This window comes from Pyrgilauda ruficollis, unplaced genomic scaffold (assembly GCF_017590135.1).
Source record: "Pyrgilauda ruficollis isolate IOZ18807 unplaced genomic scaffold, ASM1759013v1 scaffold3, whole genome shotgun sequence".
NCBI classification, from domain to species: domain Eukaryota; kingdom Metazoa; phylum Chordata; class Aves; order Passeriformes; family Passeridae; genus Pyrgilauda; species Pyrgilauda ruficollis.
The window spans coordinates 5,339,150-5,364,658 of record NW_024524377.1 but is presented as its reverse complement, the minus strand read 5'-3'; the positions used below and the strand labels follow the sequence as shown (position 1 = coordinate 5,364,658).

General features: G+C 38.8%; 1 protein-coding gene across 3 annotated transcripts in view; it reads left to right on the top strand.

Moving 5' to 3' along the window:
- SLC35F5 (solute carrier family 35 member F5) overlaps positions 1-12,807 on the top strand; it is a 30,269-nt gene extending 17,462 nt beyond the window's left edge. For all 3 annotated transcript variants that reach the window (XM_041472945.1, XM_041472944.1, XM_041472946.1), the window contains exons 14-17: positions 1,216-1,306; positions 3,526-3,680; positions 4,130-4,218; positions 5,137-12,807. In XM_041472945.1, the coding sequence (XP_041328879.1) occupies positions 1,216-1,306; positions 3,526-3,680; positions 4,130-4,211 (328 nt within the window). In that variant the 3' untranslated portion in view covers positions 4,212-4,218; positions 5,137-12,807. The remainder of the gene's footprint in view (positions 1-1,215; positions 1,307-3,525; positions 3,681-4,129; positions 4,219-5,136) is intronic.
- Positions 12,808-25,509: the final 12,702 nt, after the last annotated feature.

Here is a 25,509-nt window from a genome sequence, read left to right as displayed (position 1 = left end):
TTAGCTTATTGCAGAATTAACATTTGAGACAAAAAGACTTTGTGCTACAGAGTTGCAGTAGCAAAAGAGTATGAATTCTGTTGTAACAGTTCTGTGGCAGTACTGCAACAAAAGATCAAGGTGGAGTAGATGGAGCTCCACAAAAACCTTTTGGTTTTTTTAGGGGGTATGGATTTTTTGTTTGTTTTTTCAAGTCTAAGGTTATGTATGAATTTTAATATTTTTTTGTTTATTGGCAAACTTTTGTACCAGTCCTAGGTATAAATGCATTGTAGCATATGTTTCTTTGCAATTGAACTTGTTTGTTGATAGAATATTTTTGTGATGTTAATGCCATCCTGAAAGATTAAACTGCTGCTCAGTATCAGTTTAAGTGTAATTTTAATGTAGGCAAAATAACAAACAAATACATAAACCCCAAAAACCTCTAACATTGTCTCTTTCCCAAAATCAAGTATTAGCATAGGGTTAAGTACATGGGTGTGCACAGACATTTTTACTTACATGATATTTGTTTAATTACTCAGAATGATGTCCCAGTCAATTTAAGAGCAAGTTTTACTTCCAGTTCCTTTTCCCTAGAGTTTTGGACTGGGACTAATTACAGAGTTTGTGCTGATATCATTCTTTACCAGTCCAGTGTGCCACTAGTATAGTCTTCTTTACTTTTTTTGGAACTAAATATCATTTAACCTACTTGTTTACTCCACCCAAGCACATATTACCAACTAAATAATGTAGGGATAGATATGACTTTGGTTTTTTTTTTAACCTGCTGATAAATTTTTATGGGATTCTGTACCATTTATGCATTTACAGTTTTCTGTGGAGAGGTTGCTTGTAATTCAGAAGCAGTCTCTTATGCTCTAGAGAATCAGGGTATGGAAACAAAATGCAGATTTTTCTAGATGAAGTTAGTACATGTGAAATAGGGAAATTTCCATCATCTCAAAAAATTGATATGGGAATTAAACTGCAACCCAGAAGACATCCATTCCCTAGTTAAGAATTCTATGCACTGTCACAGATTTAGGATGGAGTGTGATGGTGTGAGTTAATTTTTGATTATTAAACAGTAATTAACAGTTCATCAAATGTCTTCCTCTTTGATGTATTACTTTGGTTGTCTTTTAACTTTTAAGTAAGGCCTCATTATTATAATTATTATTTATTGTCATTAAACTGTATAATTGTTATGATTTTATTGTCTTTTAGGGGCTGCTTTCTTACCTCATCACTGATAGGCACACTTGCCCTAAGCCTTACAATACCTCTGTCCATAATAGCTGACATGTGCATGCAAAAGGTAAGGTACTACTAAGTTTTGATAATTGCTTACAGAATTTCTTCTAATTAAATTCTTTTAGGCTTGTATTTGTTTCATTGGTACAATAAATTAGTCAAGTTTTGCACTTGGAATGTTTCCAGCCAAAAAGAAGCTTTGCTGTTCAATGCTTTTGCAAGCAAAGTGTAAATTGTAATGAGCACCTTTGGACTTCTGAAACTTTGTGCATGTAAAGATGAAGTAAAAAAAACCCAAACACAACTTGTATTTAGCGTTTGCTTCATGTCAGTGTGGATTTTGGAAAATAAGTCAGAAAAATAAAAGGATAAATATAAGAAAAGTCAAAAAGAGTCAGACCCTAATTAAATACTTTTGTAATGAACATGTGATAGGCATTATATTTTGTGTTCGTCTTACCTGCATATTCCAGCATGGAAATAAAGCAAACACTGCAGTGGGTCCAACAATAATAAAACTTTTGTTGGTAAGACAGTTGTATTTGTATTGCTCTTAAAGTATCCACAATACACATTTGAGACATAAATTGTTATGGGATGGTAAATAACTTGTGGTAACTAAATGAAACAAGGAATAAAACATCTGTAGACTCCTCCCCCAAAATCCACTTTCATGAGGTCAATACATGTGAGCTAATGCTGGTAGTAAAAAATAAGAATTTTCTATGTAGGTTTGTGTGTCAGTACACATTTTAGATATACACAGATGTGTGGGTGTGTGCAAATGCATTGGTAGAGGTGTATATATATAGTTACATATATCAATGTAGGAAAATTTTAGGTTGTCTTCTGAAGTGATTCATCTAAACATTTATCTGGGATGCACTGAAAAATGGACTATACTTTTCTGATTCCCAGTAAACAGCCTAATCTCTAGACTGTTTATTCTGAATAAACACAGAGTCCAGATCTTGTAAAATTAATTTAATCTTCATGTATTAATGCAATGTGGAGGCATTTCAAGTAGCAGAAACATCTCCCAAGCTCTGTTGGATGACTTTCAGCTGACATTGGTAACAAAAGGGCAGATTACTTTAACTCACGTTGTGGGAAGTAAATCCTTTCTGTCTTACATTTTAGAAAATAAATTACTAGTATTAGAAGCACAAGTGAGGGACCCTGATTAAAGGCAAAGTGCTGCAGACTTTGAGGATTTTTGCACAGGAGTATTTGTGCAAGTCTGTACTAAGCCAAGCCCTGTGCTCGCTGAAGTCTCAGGTGTCCACATCTCAGATGATCTGACAGAAATTTTAGCTGCTCTGCCTCTAGCCAGCCTTGTTTTTACTTAAAAGAACCCTGCACAAGAATGCCACTGGCATGGCTAATAATTATGGAATCCTAGAATGTGGTGAGTTGGAATGGGACCCGTCAGGATCACCCAGTGCAACTCCTGGCCCTGCACAGGACACCCCAAGAATCACACCATGTAGTGTAAAGATTAAAATACAAATACATTCAGCATTCATATGACTGTCAAATGGGATGGTAGTTATACAATATTCATAATTACTAACTTTCTGGGTATTTATTTTTCTTTAATTTTCTAACATAAATCTGAATCTTAGGAAATTACAACCAGGTTTGTAATGACTAAATCCTTTTGGCAACTTACGTGTTCTGAATTCCGTTAGAAATCAATTGTGAAACAGGGCTTAACAATTGCAGTTGAGATCTTTGAGGAGGATCATCAGTGCCAGGTGCCAAAGCTGAATTTGTGTTCTCCAAAGTCTTCAGTTTTGGATCTTTTCTCCACACGGGGGGGCTGTGCCCACGGCTCATGGCTCTGTCATCCTGAGAGGCAGGTCCCAGGCTTCCTGTCCTTGTGTCCTTGGTTTGGAGTTACAGAGCCATGGAATGGTTTGGGTTGGAGTGGGCTTTAAAGATCATTGCTTTCCAACCCATGGAATGTTTAGGAGACTTTCTTCTTGGTACCAGAAACACAATTAACAAACCTAAACCTGAGACTGTTTGAAAATAGCAGTCTTCATTCAGCTCCCAGTGCAAACAGAATATTCCACTCTTAAGAATGGATCAGTGGGACAGGTTATGCAGTTCTTAGAAGAACCAATAACTGTAGAAATTGTACAAAATAACTCACACTGTTTAAAATAACTCAAACTGTATCTCAAACTTAGAATAATAATCATTCCAAATATACAGCTATACAGCATGTCAACTCTTTTTTAAGTTATCTAGTGAATGATGTTTGTGTTTCAATTCCAGGTGCAGTTTTCCTGGTTATTTTTTGCAGGAGCAGTACCTGTATTTTTTTCATTTTTCATTGCAACTCTCTTGTGTCACTATAACAACTGGGATCCAGTAATGGTGGGAATCAGAAGAATTTTTGCCTTTATTTGTAGAAAACATCGAATTCAGAGGTAGGGCAGTCACAAACTATAATCCTGTCTCTTTAGCCTTTCCAATATCCTATAATCCTATAGTATTTTATAAGCCACAATACTCATGCTCTGTTTATTTTCACCTGATTTTATATGCAGGTGTACTAATTTCTTAATAGCAGTAGTTGCCAATCCATTCATACAATTAACTTATTCAATGCTCGGAAAATGGAAAGATGTGAAGTCTGTTTACCTTTTAAAAGAAGTTTTCTAGTGGTTGTCACAATTTTTTCCCTTAATGCATCTGTAATAATTTCTGTACCCAGCACATGCAGTGAAAATTGTGCAAATTTGAGTACACTTGATAAATTTAAGGGGTCTTTGTATGGTTTTAATGGCTAAAATTAAAACAGCTGCATACTATGTTGGCTTCATAACAACCAATTTAATATTACTGTATGACCTTAAATAAATGTCTTTCTTTTAAGAATGCCTGAAGAAAGTGAGCAGTGTGAAAGCCTCATCCCTATGCATAGTGTTTCACAGGATGGAGATGGCTGCTGTTCGTAGACAAAAGGTAAACCTTTAATAAACCTCAAACAATGCACAGAAAGGTGAGGATTGGTTTTTGTGGTGGCATTTGTGTTATGCAAGGACACTTTAAAGAGCATGCAGTCAGTCTTGTTCTGTATTGATGGGCAGAGTTTTGAAGTGTATCTCCAAAGTTATTATTACTACTTGTTGCCAAGCATTATTCTCACAGTTCTTGGTCAATGGTTTTGAAATGTAGTTTTTTACTAAAGAGTATTACGAAGTTCATCCAAAACTGGATGTGATTCAATACACCAGAAGAGCCATACAACTTCTTGGCATGGGTGGTGTGTTTGGAAGACACCTGAAGTAATTAATTCGCTCTTTAGTGCTGTTGGGGTCTCATTTTGGGCTGCTGCAGCTCATGAAAAACACCAGCCATTCAGGGAAGTTTAAAGAACACTAGACTTTATCATTACTGGTCCAGAAAGTGGAAAGGAGCCCTTGTGTTTGTGGATGACAAGAATTAAGTTGGTAAATTCCATGAAATATTAGACTAAATATTTCTCATGGTAAGTATAGGGAAAGTAGACTAGACTAGCTAAAGAGTTTGCAAAACATCCCACTTTTAATAGGAGGTTGCACAAATACTAAAAGGAACATTACATGTTTGTCAGTACCGGCCTGGAGCATTAAAGCAGACAAAGTTTAGAACTCTCCTAGCTCTGTGCTGCAGGGTTTTCAATAATGTGTGCAGAATTACTTGAGAACTTTATTTTTTATTTTCCAGTGTTGCTTTAATCTAATAATGAATTAAAAATATTGTAACCAAAACAGTAATTGTGGTGTCTTAAGACATGGGGTTATTTCCTTTGTTAGTAACATGGAAACAAATACTTATGGTAATTCCTCTTTGTAATCCTGAGTGATGCACCCCTGATAATTTTTTTCTTCTTCTTCTTAGTTTAAAAATGGAATGATGCCCAGCGAAGAGACAATCTTCTGGAAAACTCCCTAAGGAATCATATTTCAGTGCCTATTCTGAATTTGTAGTAAAAATAAGAAGTTTCAGTTCTTTTGAAACTCTAAACTTTTTCTCTTTCTTGCTTTCATCTGATTTTATAAATGAATAGATCTCTTCATGCCTGTCACCATGGGAGTCTTAGTCCATCTGAGCAACCAACCTGCCTTATAACACTTGAGCTGGTGACATTACTTGACAAAATCAAGAAAGCAAATGCTGTTAAGTGATTTCTTTCTTTTTTTAAGTCACAATTTTGTTAAATGCTGGACAATATTATTTTTAAAAGATACTTTAAAATGAGTTCTGTAAATAAGTTTGCAGGTCATCAAATCTTACAGGCTTTCAGATGAAAAGCTAAATAGATATGTTACCTGTAGTAGGTACAAATTAAATTTTTTATGTTGTATAAACTATTTGCATATTAATAGATGAAAATAGAAAAATAATTTATTAAGTGCATTCCTATAATTACTGAGGCAGGATCTTTGTACGGTCCTGGAACACTACATAGATAATGTCTTAGGCCATTTTGAGTAGCCTTGTAATGGCAATGGGTGCTGATGTTTAAAAATCAAAAAAATTGCCCAACAATCAGGAATGCCTAAAATTTCGGTGAATGGTAAAGTATTTCTAATTACAATACATTTGGGTATACATTCTTATACATGGTTTAAAACAGACTGGTTCTGTAACCCACTCTCAATCCCAGTTGTCTCTCAGACATGAAAATTTTCAGGTGTAGCTGCCACATTGTGAAAGAGATCAAATTAATTGTGAAAGTTTTCAGTCGGTGGTTTGGCACTACACTAATCTGCTAAGCAATATGAAGAGGAAAGGTGTTTGCATTGATTTTTCTTTCCCCCAAGCTGTATTAATAAATTTATTCTAAAACTGATAATTATCTTCCTTCCGCTGCAGTGTTTAATCCTTTTGAATCCAGAGAAGCTATTATAATTATATTCAGGAATATTTTAAATTAGTCAATGCCATTTTTCAGCTTCTGGCCTATAAGACACTTAGATCAAAGTTAATTTTGGCTTTTGATGGATTTGAGTTTTTTTATAATGAATATAAGATGTATTTTAGCCAGGAGTATTTTCTTCCACGTAACAAAGTTATTAATAATGTAGGGTATTTCTACTGTCCTTCTACACAAATACAGAAGGATGACATAGCAGAAATGCTTGTTCATGTTTTGGCACTCAGTAATGACCCTCCCAAAAGCAATTTTGGTGTTTTGGTAATAAAACTATTACTTAAGAGGTAATGCAGGAAAGCAACATGCTTAAGCTCTACATTTATAGAAGAATTCAAGCCAGCAGCTGGAATTTAATATAAGAAATATGTGTAGAGTAGGAAGACAAAATGAACCTGGGGCTATTCTGTTCACGTATTTTACCTTTATCAAGTTGTTCCTTCTTTCTTTTTAATACTGGATTGCACTACAGACTTTGGTGATCTGAGGCATGCCTTTAAGATGAGATAGTAAGTCATTTTTGGACCCTAAATAGGAATTTAAAAAATCCAAAAACAACCACAACAAAATCACAAACCCAAAAGAGACAAGAAAGTCAATTAAATGTCTCAGTTTAATTTCCAAACCCCACAAGCAGAGCGGTCGCAAATGCAGTATGTTGAACTAATTTTATTTTGGTAGCATTTTCAGGCAGTTTTTGATCAATGGAGTTTCCTTGGGTTTTGGATTTGTCCTTCAAAATTATGACAAAATTAGAGGATGTTTGCTTTAACATTTTTTCAAGAAGTATTATTAATGCCTGCTCACAGTAAAAAAAAAGTCTCTTTTCAGTTAGTGAAATGTTTCAATGAGATGCTGCAGAATATTTGATACCAGGCATTAACTCCAAATTTGAATCAGCTGGGACTTGTGGCATCAGTGCATTAAGCCTGGGAAAACTGAGTTTGCTTTCAGATGGGCAATGACAGTATTTGTAGCAAAATTTTCTAGGACTGTTTTTTGCAATTGGTCATGCAAACAGGATTGGATCTGTAATGTCAAATATGCAGTTGCTATTTATATTTGCCCTTATGTTCATGGCTTAAAGATCATCATAGCCTCCCATGTATATGACTGTTAATTTTCATTATTCATTAGTTTAAGAGGTTAAGAAAAGAAGTAGTAAGAGAATATTCTTCTGTCTCTGACCCCAGGAATGTTGAAGAACATTCAGTACATTCATAGTCAGGGCTTTCCAAATGTTTTTCACAAAAATGTGTTATTTTTTTTTAATAAGATATGAAATATTTTTATCTTGTGGCACTAGGTAGCTTAAGCTGTGTTTTTGCATTAAATTACAATTCTTTAAATAGTAGGAACAAAACAAACTGTCCTTGCTGAAAGGATTTTTAAACAGTGGTGCCCCTGTAGTTACAGGAAACGTGTTACACTTTTAATTACAGAAGCTATGACATATAACATTGTTCCTGCATTTAATAGAATGTGATGGAGTTTTTTCTACAAAACCTTGTGATTTTTAGTACAATGATATTTTATAAATATAAATGTCTGATTTGAAATGTAAATTGCATAGCTCTTTAATGGATGCTTGGTAAATGCACAAGAGATTTAGCTTTGATTCTCAGGTACCTCTGATGCAATGGAGACGTGCTGGGTTTTTCTTCCCTGTGACACAACTGGAATGTGAAGGAGTTCTCTCATGAATACTTTACCTCTGTGTGGTAGGGTATATAGTCATTGCTCTTACCGTTTCAATTTGGGAATGGCTTCATTCTTACTTCTTGTAGGAACCACATATGCTTTAGAAAAATAATGTTGAGCATTTCTCTGATTGTCACTCAGTGGTTAAGGAACAGTGATTTCCCAGGCCTGCAAAATGGGGAATGAATGCTACGTGTTGCTCTGTCAAACAGTTGAATTCATTCCTGTAATCCTTTGAGACAACAAACAATTTCTTCTGTGTGTAGTTGAGGTTTTGGGGCTGTTTGGTTTTTATATATGAAGGAAATTATGATAATTTGCCAAAAGCTACAGAGCATGCCTTTGCTTTTAGGGTTTTGGTGAGTCTTGCCTAGTTTGATAAGCAGTGTGCTGCACTTCAAAGGCAGGAAAGGATTTCAGTTTTTCTGGCCACTTTGTGTTGGGGTTCAGTCGTACTGAAAATGTGTTCCCTGCAAGGGGCTGCTGCAGATACAGTGCTGGTTCAGCAAGGGATGGAAATGCCACTTCTGTAACAAAGTCTGGGGCACATCAGTGCTCCTGAAGGCACTGAGGGTTGCTCTTTGGCTTTCCCGGTCTTTATTGTGTCCTGCTCATTGGCTTCTGGCCTCTGGGAATGCCTGTAGGGGCTGTAGGACAGGACTGGGCTGCAGGGTCTGCACACAGACTCAGAAGCTGGAGGCTGAGGCACAGCCTGGGTCCCTGTGGGTATCTGTGGACAATGGGTGTTGAGCAGGGCTGTTGTTCACCCAGGGAACTGCAGGGGATTCTTGGTCTATTCATGGCAGACCTCCTTGGAATGTACTAACAAAAACAGGAGGGCTTGCAAATTGCTTTTCTTGGTGTGTGCTGCTGTATTTTGTCATTCCTGTCACAATAGTCCTGCCTAGGTACTGCTATTCACAGCTGTGATGGCTTTAAATAAGGTGGCAAAATGATTTCTTTGTAATTCTTGGTTCCATTTTTCTTAATCTTGAGTGTTGTCTTTTCTATTCCCTACTGAAGATCCTCCTGTCTTAGGGAAATTATGTTACTGAGCTATCAGAGGACAGGGAAAACCAGTTAAATTTTGGGGATAGGCTGAGTTTGTGGACACACTTTGAATTTCATATGGAAATATGCCTCAGAAAGGCAGAGTGTAAAGAGAAGAACTGGCATGCTCAAAAATCAACAAATTCATGTTAATATCACAGTGTTGGCTTATATGTCTAACTGAAGGATGGTACTTTGAATCAGTTTCCTTTACTTGGCATAAGTTTTGAGTTAGTTACCATTTCTGTTCTGGGCTGTCACATGTAGCCTGTGATTTAATAGTTATAGCTCCACTAGCATTTATGTGATTCATAAACTGTTGTTACGCATTTTTTCCCTGTCTAATCCACAATTTCATTAATGTTGTATTTTGTTTTACGTGATCATTTCAGGGCATGATTTCTCAGGGAAATATGGATGATACCATATGTTGTGAGAGCCAATAACTAATTCCTGCTTTTAAAATCACTACAAACATTTCCAGGTTTCACTCAAAACATTTCACATCATGTAACTTCCATGCTGAATTTCCTTAGGCTTATCAGGTAAATCATGATGAGAATGTTAAGAGCATTTAAAGATGTCAATAAAATTTACTCTGCCCAACACTTTGTTACTCTTTGGAGAAACGTCCATTCTAAGGTGATGAAATGTGTGTGATTTTCTACTTAATTGTCCTCTTTGCCATAGAAATTAATAGTTACTCTGCTGATTTTGAAGCTGCATTTCTGGCATGACAGTGACATTAACTTTCAGGGTTAGGCAGTGCTGTAATAATACATAATCTGATTCTGGGATAGATCAGTATAAATCTCTAACATAAATATATTAATTTATATAATTAAATTTTTTAAAAGTCTCATCACTTTGGGGGATTTTTTTGTTTGTTTTTCCAGTAAAGTTACTTTGGCCAGAATGGGACCTGATCCAAAGCCCACAAGAGTCATAGACAGCATTAATAAAGTAAAACTTTATTGAAAAGAACTCTGCAGTCAGGTTGACCTTTATGCCTTTGCAGTATTTCTGCTTGCAGCATGTGTTTGGAGTGGTTTGCTTTAAGACCTCAGTAATATAAATGGAGGGTTTTAGTGCTGGTAAAGATGGTAAACACACTACTGTTGCTGGTCACAAAAGATATTTCCACATAGCCAGTATGCAGCTTAATTATTTAGAAGGTGAATTTGTCTTGGTAAGTGACTTTTGTTCAAAATCAGCAGCATGAGAAATATTAACCCCTGCACTTTGCTGTGTACTTCTTTTGTCCATAGTGAGAACATGTGATCATAGTCATCAGCCTTGAGCATCAGCTTCCTCTTGATGATTTCTGCTTTGACATTTCCATTTCCATGCCCTGTTGCATTCATTGCAAAGTGAATTTCCTCTCTAGGTAAAGCCAGTGTAATTGTATTTTGACTGCCCTAGTCCTCTGTGGTGTTAGAAATCTGACAGGAAACGTAAATCTGACATGTGATGTGACTACTTATAGATCTGTGTTCTCACTCTTGTCATTACATCTGGTGTTAGTAGGTAACCAGACTTTTTCTGGATATGCCTGTCATGATGTGGAATGCATCCAGAATTCCGTCTGGCTTTCACTTCCTACTTTTAAAAAGCATAAAGGGCTTTTCTCTGGGGATTTTTGTAGAAAGCAGCTGTTTAGTTCTACAAGTTCAGAGTCCTTTAACTGCATCTCAGTTTATGAAGTTACATCCAATATTCCCTTTCTTTTATTAATCAACTCTGAAGGTTTTTTCAGGAAAGATGCACAAACTTTCTTTATGTTCCACAAAGAAATATGACTGGATACTGAAATGGTCTTAGAAATAAAGAATCAGGGCTGTTTATTTTATAGTTCTTCACATAGGTTCCTTTTTTACCCACTTTTAAAAATTTATTTAAGAAATCCAACCAAATAAAACCAGTCAAAGCCCCATACTGATCAAGCTGAGGGGAATTAGCCATTTAGCACAGAACTGATTTTATTATATGCAAATGACTGTATTTTTATCAGTGATGCCAGTCAATGTGTTACTGATGTGGCCAGTCCACAAGTCTTCCTTGTCTGTGTCACAGGTGATGCTTCTCTTCTACCTAAATCTGACCTCTTGCATACCAATTAAGTTAGTTCTACTGCCAGAATGAGTAATTTCTAAAATATTTTAGAGTCTACTTTTTCCTCTTGCTAGGGGAACAGCAGAGGCTTTCCAACCACTGTCACTTTCCTATTGAAGAAAAAGAAGAAAAAACCTAAAAAAAAATTAAGACAGAAATGTTAATTGAAAATCAAGAATATTAAGAAAATAGGAAGCATATGCTGTAAAATAATTGGGGTGATTTCTTGCATAGCTAAATTCCACATAGGCAGTAGTTTATTGGATTTATCTCTGGCTGGGTATGTTAAATAATCATTTTGTATTGAAGCTGAAGGCTTAAATTAAACCCTGTGATTGTTAAAAAAAAAAAAAAAAAACAAAACAAAAAAGCATGGAAAACAATTGTATTTGGAGACTTAGGAGGTATTTTTTGTTTGTGGTTTGGTTTTTTTGAAGTCCATCCAGCGCAGTTACAAAGGAATGCTCTGTCAGTTGGCACTCATGAGAGGCTGTTTACACAAGGCTACGTGGAAAGTGCAGCCAGGTGTTAGAGTTGACATTACCTGAATGGAATTAGAGAAATGTACTCTGAGGTACAACTTCAGCATTGTAGAGCTGAAGGGGCGTTTGTTATGACTTAAAATTCGTGTAAGGTCTCTTTGGAGTAGATATTAGTAAAACAAAATTGTTTTTGAAACTTTGAGTTGTGAAACTCCTGACATCTGAGTGGGTGCACAAAACCAGTCGTAGTTTTGGTGGTTGTTCTGGTATTGCATTTTGTACTGACTTCCAGGGAATTCTCAGTTACACTTTTAAAGGGGAAGCTGCTTTAACTGAAGAGCTTTCACCTGAAGAAAACTTTTTTTCCCTGAAGTCTGTACAGTTTGCTGATAATTCTGGGAGATGTTCTGGGAGCACAGCAAGTTCCAGATATCCAAGTATCTATGAAACATCTTTATGCATCATCTTCTAACCATTTTCCTTAGTGAAAGCAGAACCTGAATTGCTGATGTGTATTGCATTTGCACTTGAAAACCTGATTTCAGAGTGTGTTAAACCTTGATCTATTTTTGATAAAAAAGAAATGTAGCATTTTAATCTAATTTCCATTTAATGGCAAGGATATTCATGCAGAGAAAAACATACATCAGGGTCTGATGCAGTGATTTTTAAGCCAAGAAAACAGCAGGATGGCAGTGGTAAATCTGAAATGGAGATGCATATCTCTTCAGAAACTCTGGTTTCCTCCTGCCCTCTTTATACCAAATTGTGTCTCCATTATTCCAGGATAATGCAGCTGAAGCAAGAACCAGAGGTTTTACCCTTTGTTCTCTAAAAGTGAACACTGGCTTTTGCCTGGGGTGTCTTTGTCCTGTCACTTCATTTTCTGATGGGAGGTCAGTTAAAAAAATATAGAATAAGTATTTTTAATTAAAATCAGATTTAAGCTATTAATTATTTTGAAATTCTCTATATTAGTAGAGATCTAATGAATGAAAATTGAAGTCCTATATTGCAAATACTGTGCTTATATATTTTTAACAAAACCAATATATATGAATATTTGAAACATGCATGAAGAAGGTGGAAATTGGAAGATTGTTTTTATGTTAAAAGGTTTATAAATTGAAATTCTTGATATCCAGTACCAAAACCCTATAAAAGGGCTAATGAAAAGAAAATGTAATGTATTCTGATTAACAGCCTGTGTAATACAATCAATGGGTGTGATGTTTTTGTTCTGTATTATATTTATTATATGTAAGTAAACAATAAAGATTATAAATCTTATTTTCTTAACAGGAATTGGTATTTGGTTGGGGTTACTGCTTAATGTGTTTTACATCATCAGTTAAGAAAAAATGGCCACTGGGGCTGGGGTTAAAGTGAGTTTTGGGATTGCTTGTGTTACCTGAAGTCAGCCAGGATGTGCAAGGTTGTAATTTGGTGTCAGCTTGGTGTGAGTGCAGCTTTTGACTGGGGCAGGGCTGATTTTCTTCCCCACGGCTGGTTTGGGTCTGTGCTGAGCACGGGGGGATAATGCAGAGACGTTTCTGCTGCTGCTGCTGAGCAGGGCTTGCACAGAGCCGGGGCCTTGCTGCTTTTCCTGCTGCTGCTCTGGGGTGGAGTTTGGGGTGCACGGGAGGGGACCCAGCTGGGAAGGGGGACCAGGGGACATTCCAGACCATGGGACGGCATGCTCAGTACCCAAAGTGAGGAAGTGCCACTGTTGGGAGGGATACACGACATACACACTTGTGTAGAGACAGCAATGGCTGCTTCTTTATTACAAGTTGTTCTTAAGTTTTTATACCCTTAACAAAGCGTGATCTTAAGTCATTAGCTACATCAAAAGAGCTCATTATATTCATTGGACAAAGCAACGGCTTATTGTGTTTTATTGGTATAAAGTAGTTAATGTCAATAATTAATTGGTGAGAATTTACAAGAAATTATTAAGGCACATACACTGCTCACTAAGGCATGTATCTTCTAACTGCCAGTACCTTTTATGTGTTTATTTTATCGGTTTCCATGCTAATGGCTTTGCTTTCTTCTTTGTTACAGATAAACTCGTATTTTATCAATCTCTGCTGCTGCTGCTCAGTTTGGCTTGCAGACTGGCTGTTAAGCCCGTCTATAGGAAGGAAGAAGAGGGGACATTGGGAGTGATGGTGTCTGTCCCCCCAAGTCCCGGTTCACTGGCAGGGCCCTGCTCTCCCGGCGATGGCCGAACTCCTGCCGTGCCGTGGGAGCCGGGAATTCCCGCCCGGTTTGTGCTTGCTGCCCCGCTTGGCTTTCCCTGTTTTCCTGCCTTTATCCCAGCCACGGGACTTCTCGCTTTTACCCTCCCCGATGCGGCTCTGGGGCTGCGTGGGGCTGGGTTGTTCGCTGCGGTTAAACCCCCACAGTGGATAATTTACGCGGTCAAACAGCGATTTTTGGTGTGTTTTGGCGGCCGCAGGTGGGTTTTATCTGAGAGCACCCGAATGGCAAAATGCGCCGAGCTGTGAGCAGCAGGGGGAGCTCCGGCCGTGCCCATCCCGCGGCTCCGGCTCGCAATTATCGTGTAAGTGGTGAAAAGATAATTAATTTACCTGTTTATCATCCCTGATTCCCGCAGTTAACCAGGGCTAGACATTGACCTTTCTTCTTGCAGCTGAACTTTCAGCGTCTTTAATAATTAAAACCTCGGGGATGATAGGCATTTGCCTAAATACTTCATCAAAAATAATTAAAAAAAAAATTGCACCGTAGGCTTTTCTGAGTTTTCTGGATTAACTACAGCTGAATTCTTCTTTACCGAGATTCTAAATATTACCGCACAGCTATAGCAAGAAGCAGTTTTTTGCACTAGAACAATGGGATACTTACTTTGCCACTAACTAATTAAGGAGTTAATCTCATATTCCCTGACAAGCAACAGGAATTCTGGAGCTCAAATGAAGAATTTGAAGCAACTTTACTTAGAAAGTTTCTATATACTTTCAAAGACAAGTTGGCAGAACAATCCTGTTCTTTTTCTAGTGTCCTTACTGATGGCTAGAATCCCAGTCATTGTGTGATTCCTCCCTTTTAAGTCGTAGAGATAAAGTAAAATGTGGAATAATTTTTGGCAGGTTCTGCCAAAAAACCCTAAAATGCATCACTTTCTTAGGCTCTGTCAGTACTTGATGACTTGTGCTGAGGGGACAGCTGGCTGCATAAATGACTGGGGCAGGTGATGACAGAAGCACAGGGAGTAGGTTTTGCAGTGGAGGCTTTGAAAGAGATGTGGGGGAGCCCAGGAGTTGTTTCCTGGGGAAACGACTGAGGTGAGAACTTGTTTTGTGGTTTGGATTTTTTTTGTTGTTGTTTTGTGGGTATTTGTTCGTTTGTTTTTCCTTATCCACAGTGTGAATCGATGTATTGTTATTCTGTTAGGCTGTTAAGATCTAAACTGCCCTCTGTGATATCCTGCCACCCGGTACTTCTCTGTATACAAAGGAATCAGTCAGGCTCTCTGGATTGCTTTCAGTCTTTAGGATGCAATTTGTTGACACATTATCTTGTTCTACTCTGTATGCTCTTCAGTTTTAGGAGACACATTTCATACATGAAACTGCCACTTGCCAGAAGCTCAGTGTCACTTGCTACAAGGTGATGTTTAAAGCTTCTGAGAAGGATGATTTAAACCCCATTTTCAGACTTCTTTTTCTATCAACAGTATGCATGTGGGAGACATTCTTGGGTTTTATTTATATCTGCAACACAAGTATATTCAGTTTATATTGATTTTCAAAAACTTGGACAAAACTTAAGGTTTCCAAAGAAACAATAGTTTACTACCTCAATGTGAGCTCTTCTTCCTCTTTCCCCCTCACTTTCTCCTCCTCTTGCCTACAGCCACTACTTCAAGATCATGTGAAAGAAAAGCCAGTTCTAGTTTGTGGCTTTGCAAGCTTTCAGGACTTTTTTTGGCAGTGTTACCTAATGTGTTATAATTTGCTGGGAGATTAAAATCTTCATATCATAAAGATTCCTTAATTATCTAAATAGGCTTTTCTTTGTGGGAGTCTTCCAGTGTTGGGGCATTTTCTAGCCTTCTTTGATTTAGCTGCTGGGGTCCTGCTGCTAATGGTGATAGAAAACTCTTGACTACATTGCAGAGTGTGCATTTACACAGCACTAGAGAAGCTGCATAAACATAAAGGAACATTCTGTCTATCTGTAATAGTGCTCCTACTTAGAAGCTCATCTGCCAGTAGATCTACTTTTTTTTCTTTTTTTTTTTTTTAATCTCTTTGGAAGAAAAAAAAAAAAGTTTAGTTATAAGCAGATGGCTTTTGTGGCTGTGGTATTGCAGGCAAACAGGAAAGTGAACCCATGAGAGGTTTCTGACCATGGAACACGTGGTGGTCTTAGAGCAAAGGGAGATAAAGAGGAAATCTGATGCAAGGACTATGATGGATGGGGGTGGGTCTCGTGCACACCTCTCCCCAAGTCCTCCTTGCCTTTTTATTTATTTCCCTCCTCACAGAGGAATGTACAGCAACTTTTCATTAATTGAGAGGTGTCATTAGTTCATAGTATAAATATTTAAAATATTATGGATATGTGTTAGTAATTTAGCACATGTCTTTTGTTAAAAACACATTTTGACAAAAGTGCTGAGACTGACTTCTACCTCCCCTTTCACTGTGAGGTAAAAGCTGATACAGCTCCATCTGTCACTCTTTTGCATGTGATGTTTTCCCCAGTGCTCAAAAATGGAGTTGGATTCATTACTCTTCCTACAGGAATGTGTTTGCCATAGTGAGTTTCAAGTGTAGGAAGAGAAGCTCCTGGAAAATGAGTTCCTAGGCTAAAACAGTGTCTCATTGAAATATTTTTCTCAAGGAAATGGTGATGGACTAAGCCAGTGTCCTCTCTGAGGTGCAAAGGGACAATCAGGACCAGCCTAACCTAGAGAAGAAAAGAACAAAAGGATGATCTGTCAGGAGCTGATGGAGAGCTATGGAAGGGAATGAGCAGCCCCTTGGAATTAGATGCATAATGGATTTCCAGTAAATGAGATGTACCTGAGCTCTTGCAAAAGGAGTCAGCCCTAGCTGAAATTATTCCTCTCCTTGTCTGCTCCTTTTGTACTCAAGGGTAGGGTAAGATGGTGAGTTCTTGTTAAAGCTTCAAGACAGAGCAATTTTGTGAGACCTTCAACTGTTCTGTGAATAGTGGATGAATCACCTTCAGATTGTCATGGATTAAAAGTTTGAAAACACCCAAAAACTGAAGTGTTTCATTATTGAAAAAAACACTAATTTGCTTTTAGGGGTCTAAATGATATAAAGGTTTGGTGACACATCAGGTCTGTCATGAAATAATAGTAATTTCATATTGGCATCCTGACAAAGTAATTCCTCAAAACACTTAGTAAATGTTTTTAATGATGTATCTCTGCTTTCTGGCTCTGGTCTGCCATTATACTTGCCAACCTACCTCCTCCCTTTGCAGATGATTTCTAAAACTGACACATTTATGTCTCCCTTTGTAAATTCTTCATTTTTTCCCCCTTTTTTCCCCCCCTCCTCTCACGGGTTTAAAAAAAGACAGTTCAATTCTAAATTGTTTGAAAAATTGGCAGCAGAGTCACCCTAGCAGAATAGCAAAGAGGCACAAGTACAGAGGAGTTGAGAATCCTGGTTTTGTGAATTTCTCTTCACATACTAGGCTATTTAAATCTAAAGTGTATGTTGGCCTTGAAGTGTATCTTCAAGAGAACTCTTTAACAAAGCTGCTTGTTCCACATAACAATATTTTGTTATATGTTTAGAAAACACTGTGCTTCTTGCTTGGCTTGGCTTTTCAGGAGAGGATGATAGTTTCAAGGTAAAGGTTGCTGGGTGTAAACTGAAAACAGAATGAACTATCAGGGAAACTGTAGACTCCAACAGTCAATTCCATCGTGTCCTTCTGAATCTGACCTGTTCCAAGGACCCAATCTTTTATGTGCTGCTTTGGGTGTTGTGAGTACACACAATATTGATCTACTTGGGAAAGTTCCTTCACCTTCCAGTGGTTTGAGTTTTCTCCCTCCTAAAATCATGGTAATGATTACAATTTCTTTTTTAGGAGGTGAAAACAAGACAACAAATTGTTGGCACAGTTGCTTCAGGGCCTGGACAGAAAGCTGTAGTTCCCAGTAAGAACTACAGTTCCTATTAAGAATTACTGCCTCAGTTCTTAAGGAAGCAATAGCTACAGCTTTCAGCCCAGGCCCTGCAGCAATTATTGCCATCTTATCTCCCATATTCCCTTAAATCTCCCTAATTCCTCCTGCCCTGCCTGTGCCACTTGAGCAGTCAGTTCACTTCCCAAAGTCCTTAACCAGTCCCCACTAAAGGTGCCAGCACTGAGAGATCAGTGCTGGGCCAGGACCTTTATTGTGGATGCCACCAGAGAGACACCAATGAAGATGAACTATTTGTTACATTTTTAAAGGAAATCTTCTAACAGTTTGAAAAAGAGTGTGTGGATTGCTCCAAACACCTAAAAATCTTTTTTTCTTTAATGTAACAAATGTCAGTTTGCCTCAATTGCTGCTGCTGAAGAAGCTGTGCCTGTATCAAAGGGTGCAGAGCCATCATAATGGAGATGTAGAAATGTTAGAAACTGTGGCTGAGATTCAGTATTTGAGGAACTGGCCCAGGCTCCCCAAAATTCACATCTGTAGGAGACCAGGGAAAGGACAAAGCCAAGAAGGAGAGAGGAGTAAGAAAAGAGTTAGTAAGAAGGTGGTGAAGGTTGTGCAAGTCCTCTCTCTCCATCTCCAGTTGTCCCCTTTAAGGTAGTTATCAGTAATTCCCAAAACTCTGGAAGATCAAACCTTTTCCATGTTTACTGTTCTCTGAGCTATTCCTTCTTTCAGCAGTGAAATAATTTTTATGTTCTGTCCCCTTAGACCAGGCATACCTTGCAGCATTGAAACACCCAAGAGATGTTTGCATATTTATTTTTCTGTCTTATAAAAATCTGTACATAGTGAAAAACATTTTGAAAACATCCTGCTAGAGATAATTTCATTACTCTCCACCCACAATCTATTGAGTCTGAACATTTACTTCCTCTGAGCCACCTCGCTGCCTCTAAACCTATTCATGGACCTCTAAAAATGCTTTTCCTGCATTCTGCAAATCCACCAAATTCAGGTTAGGTAGGAGAAAATTCTTCTACTGGTAAATGGGCTCTGCTGGTTAGTGGTACTCTGGTGTGCTTTTTCTTGGTTTTTAATCACCTGGTACTCCCACAAACCTACTGTGTTTTGCTTTTTCCCGTCTTTATATGCACCAAGTTACTCCTTGGAGATAGACTGGCTTCCAGAAACTGGGAGTCTGAAATGTGTGTCTGTTACAAAAAGTATACATACTTACATGTAAATTGTAACCCTCTGAAGAAAGATCTAAAACATTACCCCTTGCCCACATGTTCACTGTCCCACTGAGATGAGCTTTCTCTGTGCTTTATGGGCTTTAAATAAAGGGTGTCCCTTTCCCCCTTTTTAATTTGCTGCTGTATTGGAAGGGGTTTTTACCTTCCTTTGCAGACAAAGCAGCCTTTTGGAGAATTCAGGAGAGCTAAAACATCTCAGCAGGTGTGGTGTGAAACTGGGCTTGCTGTGAACACTGACTTACAACTTTTAGCTCGGAGGCATCCCACCGAGTCTCTGTTCAGGTGAACAAAATCCCACTTCTGAGACTGTTACAGGCTGGATCATCAACTGGGAGTCAAAGGCATGGCCCCATTTATTTGGATGGAGCTGTGCTAATTTACATCAATGAAAAAACCTGATTTTAATGGATAATCTGCAGTTAATCCCTACAGTGGGTAAATAACTGTCTCTAAATGCCATCCTTAGGGTGCTTATTTTCTGTTTAATTGATTTTGTAACTTTTCTGTAGATTTTTTGGTAGCAAATTGAAATGGATGTGACTAGAAGAGAGATACACCTGAGGCTTGTTACAGTAAAAGTGAGAGCAGGAACAACAGGAATGTCTTGCTCCTTGCTGATTGCATGAGCCAATGTGGATGACATGAATGAATTCTTTATATTTAATGCAACTTCTTTGTTGTCCCTCACCCTAAGAGCATTGCAGAGTTTTAAATTTTGTCTTTCCACTTCTCTCTTCGTTACTCTTCCGTTCTTCTCTGCACTGTACTTGGAATGGAGTTTTTAAATATTATGTCCAAAATTGTTTAGTCTTGGAATGATATTAATGTTATTACTAATAGTGACTAAAGTGCAGATCTTGATTTCATGGCTAGGTGCTGGTTATACATTTCTGGGTGGATTTTAACAAATTATGCCAAGAGAACAGAAGGGCAGACTGTCCTTGACCCTGTAATATTGATTTTCCTGAAGAGAGTTCTAGTCTCTAGTCTTGTCATTAGTCTTGATCCTTTTGCAAAGTACATCCTTGCTGCAATTTTCCATCTGCAGAACATCCTTTTAAGAATCAGTTATGTACACTGCAATAATTATTTACTCTTAATTAGTGTGATAGTTTTATTCATGGCTTCCTTTACTGGTCATCTGTTCTGCTATTTCAAATCCAGGTCTGGCAAAATTTCTTTGCCTGCAGTTGCTTGAGAGGAAGATTATACAACTAATTGAACTGCCTGGCTGTGGTCCATGGCCTGTGAATGCCCATCTTGCTCAAACAGCTGTATAGAATTTTCCAGACCAGCAGGCTGGTCTGGCATGCAGAGTCAAGTTTTATTCACCCAGTATGATTATCACTCATCCCAAGTAAAGAGAAGGTGAAGACACCTTCTGGGAAGGATGCTTCAAGAATTAGGAAGCTGATGCACTCTTCAGGGGCTTAATTATCAACGAGAGATCATGTTGTCAAATATAAACTGTATAAGTTATCTAATAGTAATATGGACAATTATTAAAATATCCAAATTATTAAAATATCCAGCCAATTGCACAATTAAAGCAGGAAGCTGAAGCTGATAGCTCCCACAATATCTGGTGTTCAGCTCAGTATTGCTCCTTAGTCTTACAGACATGGCCAGGGAGAAAGGGAGAGGATGCACATATTGCAATAATGGATCACCACACTGCAGTGTGTCATTCAAACTCACTTTAGGAAATAGGTTCAGGTGTGTAAGGTGCAATAACAAATAATCACATGTAATATTTACCGATGTTGAAAGACTTAAATGCACAGAATTTACAATTCTGCCTGGCATAATAGAAACTAAGCAAAATCATTATGGCAAAACCAGACTCCAGTGGGGGTATTTGTAGAGTTATCCCATACAGCCCTTAACTGCTAAAACCTGCCATCCTTTCTAATCCCCTCAGGCACTTAGTTCAGAGGAGCTCTTGCTGAATTCACACAGTTTTAGGGCTGTGTTCATCTCCTGGCTGACTTTGTACTATGTCCTCCTTTGCGAGCGCCTCCTCCTGCTGCTGCCCTCCCCAGGCACTCTCCAGGCTGTCCCCCTCTCCTGTCCCCTCAGCCCCTGGTGCCCTTGGCCCTTTCTGAGTGCCCCAGGAGTCACTGCTGGCCGAGCTGTGTGTGCGGCACAGAGGGAGCCCCGCAGCCCAGACACCAGCAGCAGGCAGCACAGCTCTGCGCTGTGCTCTGGGCTCTGTCTCTGGAGGATTTGGAGTCACCAGCTGTGCAGAGGGAGCCCTGGCAACTGTGCCTCAGGTGTCTGATGGCAGCAGGGCCAGGTGAGCACCAGGATCTCCTGTCAGGGGTCCTCAGGTGTGGGTGGGGTGTGGGTTCACAGCACAGTGTGGAGTGATGAGGCTGGGAAACCCATCAGATCAGCTCTCTTACTTTATTCTTTCCTCACAAAGGAGTGTCTCACCCTGTGTCTTTCCATAACCTTGTCCTCCAGTTGTCACTTCCCATGGGTTCTCATGGACACAGTGCTTTGCTGTTGCCCAAGTGACATGAAGTCTCTGGGAGCTGCCAAAATATGCCCTTGAAATCATAATCTTACTAACATAAGCTCATATTGGTGCTCTTTCATGCTGATCTACTTATGTGGTCTCCAGAGGCTGCTTTAACATTGACTTTGGTTCATCTGAACATTGCAGTGTGCCCTCCATAGGTGCCTGCTAAATTTGTCTTACCCCTGGCTTTAGCAGGGACAGAGCTGACCCCTGTGCCCCAAAACATGATCATGTAGACAAGGTCAGGAAAACGCTGCAGAGATTTCTGCTTTGGGTGCTTTGGCAGGCTGGGAGCTGCTCTGCTCCCACACATCCTGCAGTGCCTGGGCCATGGAGCAGCTCCTTGGCAGCTCCTCCTGCGGCTGGAGGTGGCAGGTTCCTTGGGAAACCTGAGAATTCACCCCCAGCACCTCCTGCTGTGCTGCTGACAGTTTTCTTGTCTTGGCCACGTGTTGGGTTGGGATTGTCCCTGTGCTGGGAAGACTTTGAGGCTCAGGCTGAAAGCTGCAGGTTGAGAGGTCGGCTCTGTCCCTGTCCAGCCTGAGCTGGGTTTGGGCAGTGACTCCTCAGGGGGTTCAGCTGCTTGCAGGGGTGTAGGAGGAAAGGTGTTGCCTCCACTCCTTCCCCAGCAATCAGCCTGAGCTTCCGTGAGCACAGGCAAATGGGTGACAGATCTGTCTGTCCTCTGCAGCTGCTCCTGCTGTCTGACTGTCTGGGCAGAGCTCCTGCCCAAAATCCTGCCTTTTTGGAGCAGCAGACAAGGTCTTCTTGTCTGCTGTGCTCTCTGATTTGAAATTCTGTGCACTGAATTTTAAAATTCAAAACCTTTATTGTCCTTTCTTGCAGGACATGGTGTTTTGCAAGCCAGGCCTGAGGTGATGGAATGTGATAGCACTTTGTGATTTTTGATGGAATAGGTGCACTCTGAAAGTGAAACAAACCTAATGGCTCCATGTTCCTAGTTTTCCAAGAGACCTTGGTTCTTTTGTATAAGCACAGCAAATTTTTACTCCCATAAAAAAATTTAAGATGTAGAATGGGGAGCTAAATAACCTGAAATATAAAGTATTAAATTAAAAAAAAAAATCAAACCAACAATAACATATGTAGTCAGTTCTATCCATCACATATGATAGTCTTTCAGATAGTACTAGTAGTAGTATAAACTGCTCTTCTGTATAATAAAGTAAGTAAATTCAAACAGCCAAAGTTGCTGTTTCCCCAAAAATTATCTTTTTTGAGAACTAAATAAAACATATAGAAAATAACAGGGGACAAAAAATTCCTTGTCTAGAGGTAATTTTTGCTTGCAGCCTGACAGCTGAAGAATTACGGCGACAGAAGATACCCTGAGCCACTCTGAGACTGCAAGTCTGCATGAGAGCCAGGCTGCTTTAAACTGCTGCTTTTGGAGCTCCTCTGCTGCCCTCAGCCCCCAAAGCCACTGGCTTAGCTGCCTAAGCCAGGTTCTCTTGGGAGAAAAGGGATAACAGTAAGGAGCAGTTTACAGAAGGAAAAGGAAACTTATCAGGGCCAGGATGCTATCAGGAATTACAGATCTTGCCTGGTGGTGTGTAGGAGTCTCAAGCTGATGGAGATAGTATTTCAGATTGCTTTATCTTTGCTTCTGTGTCTGGTCAGGATTTCTGCAAATGTGAGCTTGATGAGATCTGGGTGTTGTCCCACTATCTTGGGAGCCCTTGAGGAAGGCAAGTCAGGAGAAGCAGCAAATTGTTTTGATTTCTCCTTTATATGGGTGCCTGAAAAGATTGAACACAGTTACCCCAAAGTGATAGGTAAATAACCAACCACCACATCTAAATATTTATGAAGGATCTGGTTTTAGTCTCAGCATATCTTCTTTCACTGATTTTCTAGTTGATTCTTCTTTTGTTTTTTACTCATGATCAGAACACCCTTCTCTGTAATAGTTATTTGTTTGTATAAATTTAGACCAAATAATATTTTTGTAGTAAAAATTTGATGCTTTTATCATCACTGGCAGCTGACCCTTTGTGAGCTTTTTTCCTGTGCAAGAGCTATGTTGTTCAGGATCCCTTGAGGCCTGGTTGTGCAATTTTACCAAGAATGAAATTATGACCTCACTGAAGCCAGCAGGAAAACACCTTTTTTGGTGATGGAGATTAAAAAAAAAAAAAAACACTTTTGGGGAAATGCTGGACATCCATAAATATAAGTGCATCTATTATGTCTCTTTTTATACATCACTTTTAGATCTAAGATGCTCTCCACTAAAAGAGGCTAAAATACCTGTTATGTTCTCCTGGGATTTCTCCCTTTCCAGCTCCCATCATAGGGCCTTTTAGTAAGTTTTGGGATCTGTGGAAATTTCTGACTCCTGGAAGTGCTTTTACTTTTAATTTAAGACTTTGAAGTCTTAAATTTCTTACACTTTGTAATGTATTCTGCAGATAGACCATAAGAATTGTCAGGCACCCAATAATAAACACAAACCTGTACTTACTGTGGATGTCATACAAATAAATTAGCATGCACTTTTCATTCTCAAAGAGTGGGAACACAGCTTTCCTATATTTCTAAGATTTTTGCAAAATTTCATGATGGTCTTAATTATTCAGTACCTATTATGAGCCTCCAAGATGGGAATGAGAGCTGTGTTTCCTAGAAATGAAACATGGAAGTGTTCTCCAAGCTATTTTAATGCTAATTCTTCTTCACTTTTTCAGAGCCTGAGCTTTAAACACCACAACTGCGAAAAGATCAGACCGAAGTGGGAAATGTATTTTGGCCATAAACATGAAATTGTGAATTGGCATTTAATTGTGGGAAGTGATTCTGTAGTAGGTCGTTTTAGATCTTTCAATTGGTGTGAGTCAGAGAGCTTTTATGGCAACAAAATTGCACAGTAGGCTTTAATTGTGCATAATTATTGCACTGCATGGTGCAGATACTATACTGTAGGCATTCAGCTGCATTCTGTTAGATGCTTTTATTGAAATCTCTGAAGAAGTGTACCTGATGTTATTTAATATATGTTTGTTTAATGTGCTTGTGCTCTTTTTTGTCTTAGAAAAATGAAAAAATAATTATAATAGAAAATATTTCCTCCCTTCCCCCCATTTTCCAGGTGACTAATTATACTGTATGGGATACCTGTGGGCATCTGCTGAAATTAACTGGAGTCTTATTTCTGATTTCAGCTGCAAGAATCTTGCATAAGGTCTTTGGGTTTAGGAGTGTAACTTTAAATAATACAGACTAGGACAGGGTTCAGGGATTTTACATCCATCTGCACATTCTAAAGGCTGAATGATACTTGGTAGGCTTTCATCTTGTTACTTCTGTAATCTGCAGCTGTTTCCAATTTGATTATTTTTCTTCCTTGAGTGTTTTATGTCTGCTGGATCTGACAAATGCACCCACCTACAGCATGGCCTGTGCCTCGGGATTAGGAAAATTTTATTTCCTCCTCTACAAGTAAGTAAAACATTTTTATCACTAAGGACCTAGTGATTTGTGAAATCCTGTTGTACTTTCTTATTTCTCCTGCTGAGCTTTTAAGTTGTCAGCAGTGATCTGATTGTTTCCCACCGTTTCACCAACAATGGAGCCCAGGCCAGCACTCTGTTGCTCTCCTGAATTCAGTATCACAGCTCCCAGCCATCAAAAGGGCTTTGTGATGTTTCTAGGATGTCACATTTCTATGGAAAAAAAACAGCTTTGGGTTTGGAGCTTGGGTTTTTGGGGGATGAAAAAATAGAGTCTGATATTATTGTCATTATTCTGCCACAAGATTCTGCAGTTCTCCCGCCTCTCCAGGGATGAAAGTACCGTGGAACAAACAGTAGCTCCGGCAGATCCTTTTCCTGTCTGTGCTGATGAAGTTGCCATTGCTATAATGTAGATAACAAACCTCACAATAGCCCTCTTTCTTGTTAGCATCTTCCAGCACAGCAGCTTCTGGCCTCAAAGAGCAAGGGCCAGGAAGAATGAATGTTGATTGCACCACTGCAAAGCCTTTGATTCTTCTTGTTTGTATAGTAGGAGTGAAGTAGCAGGAA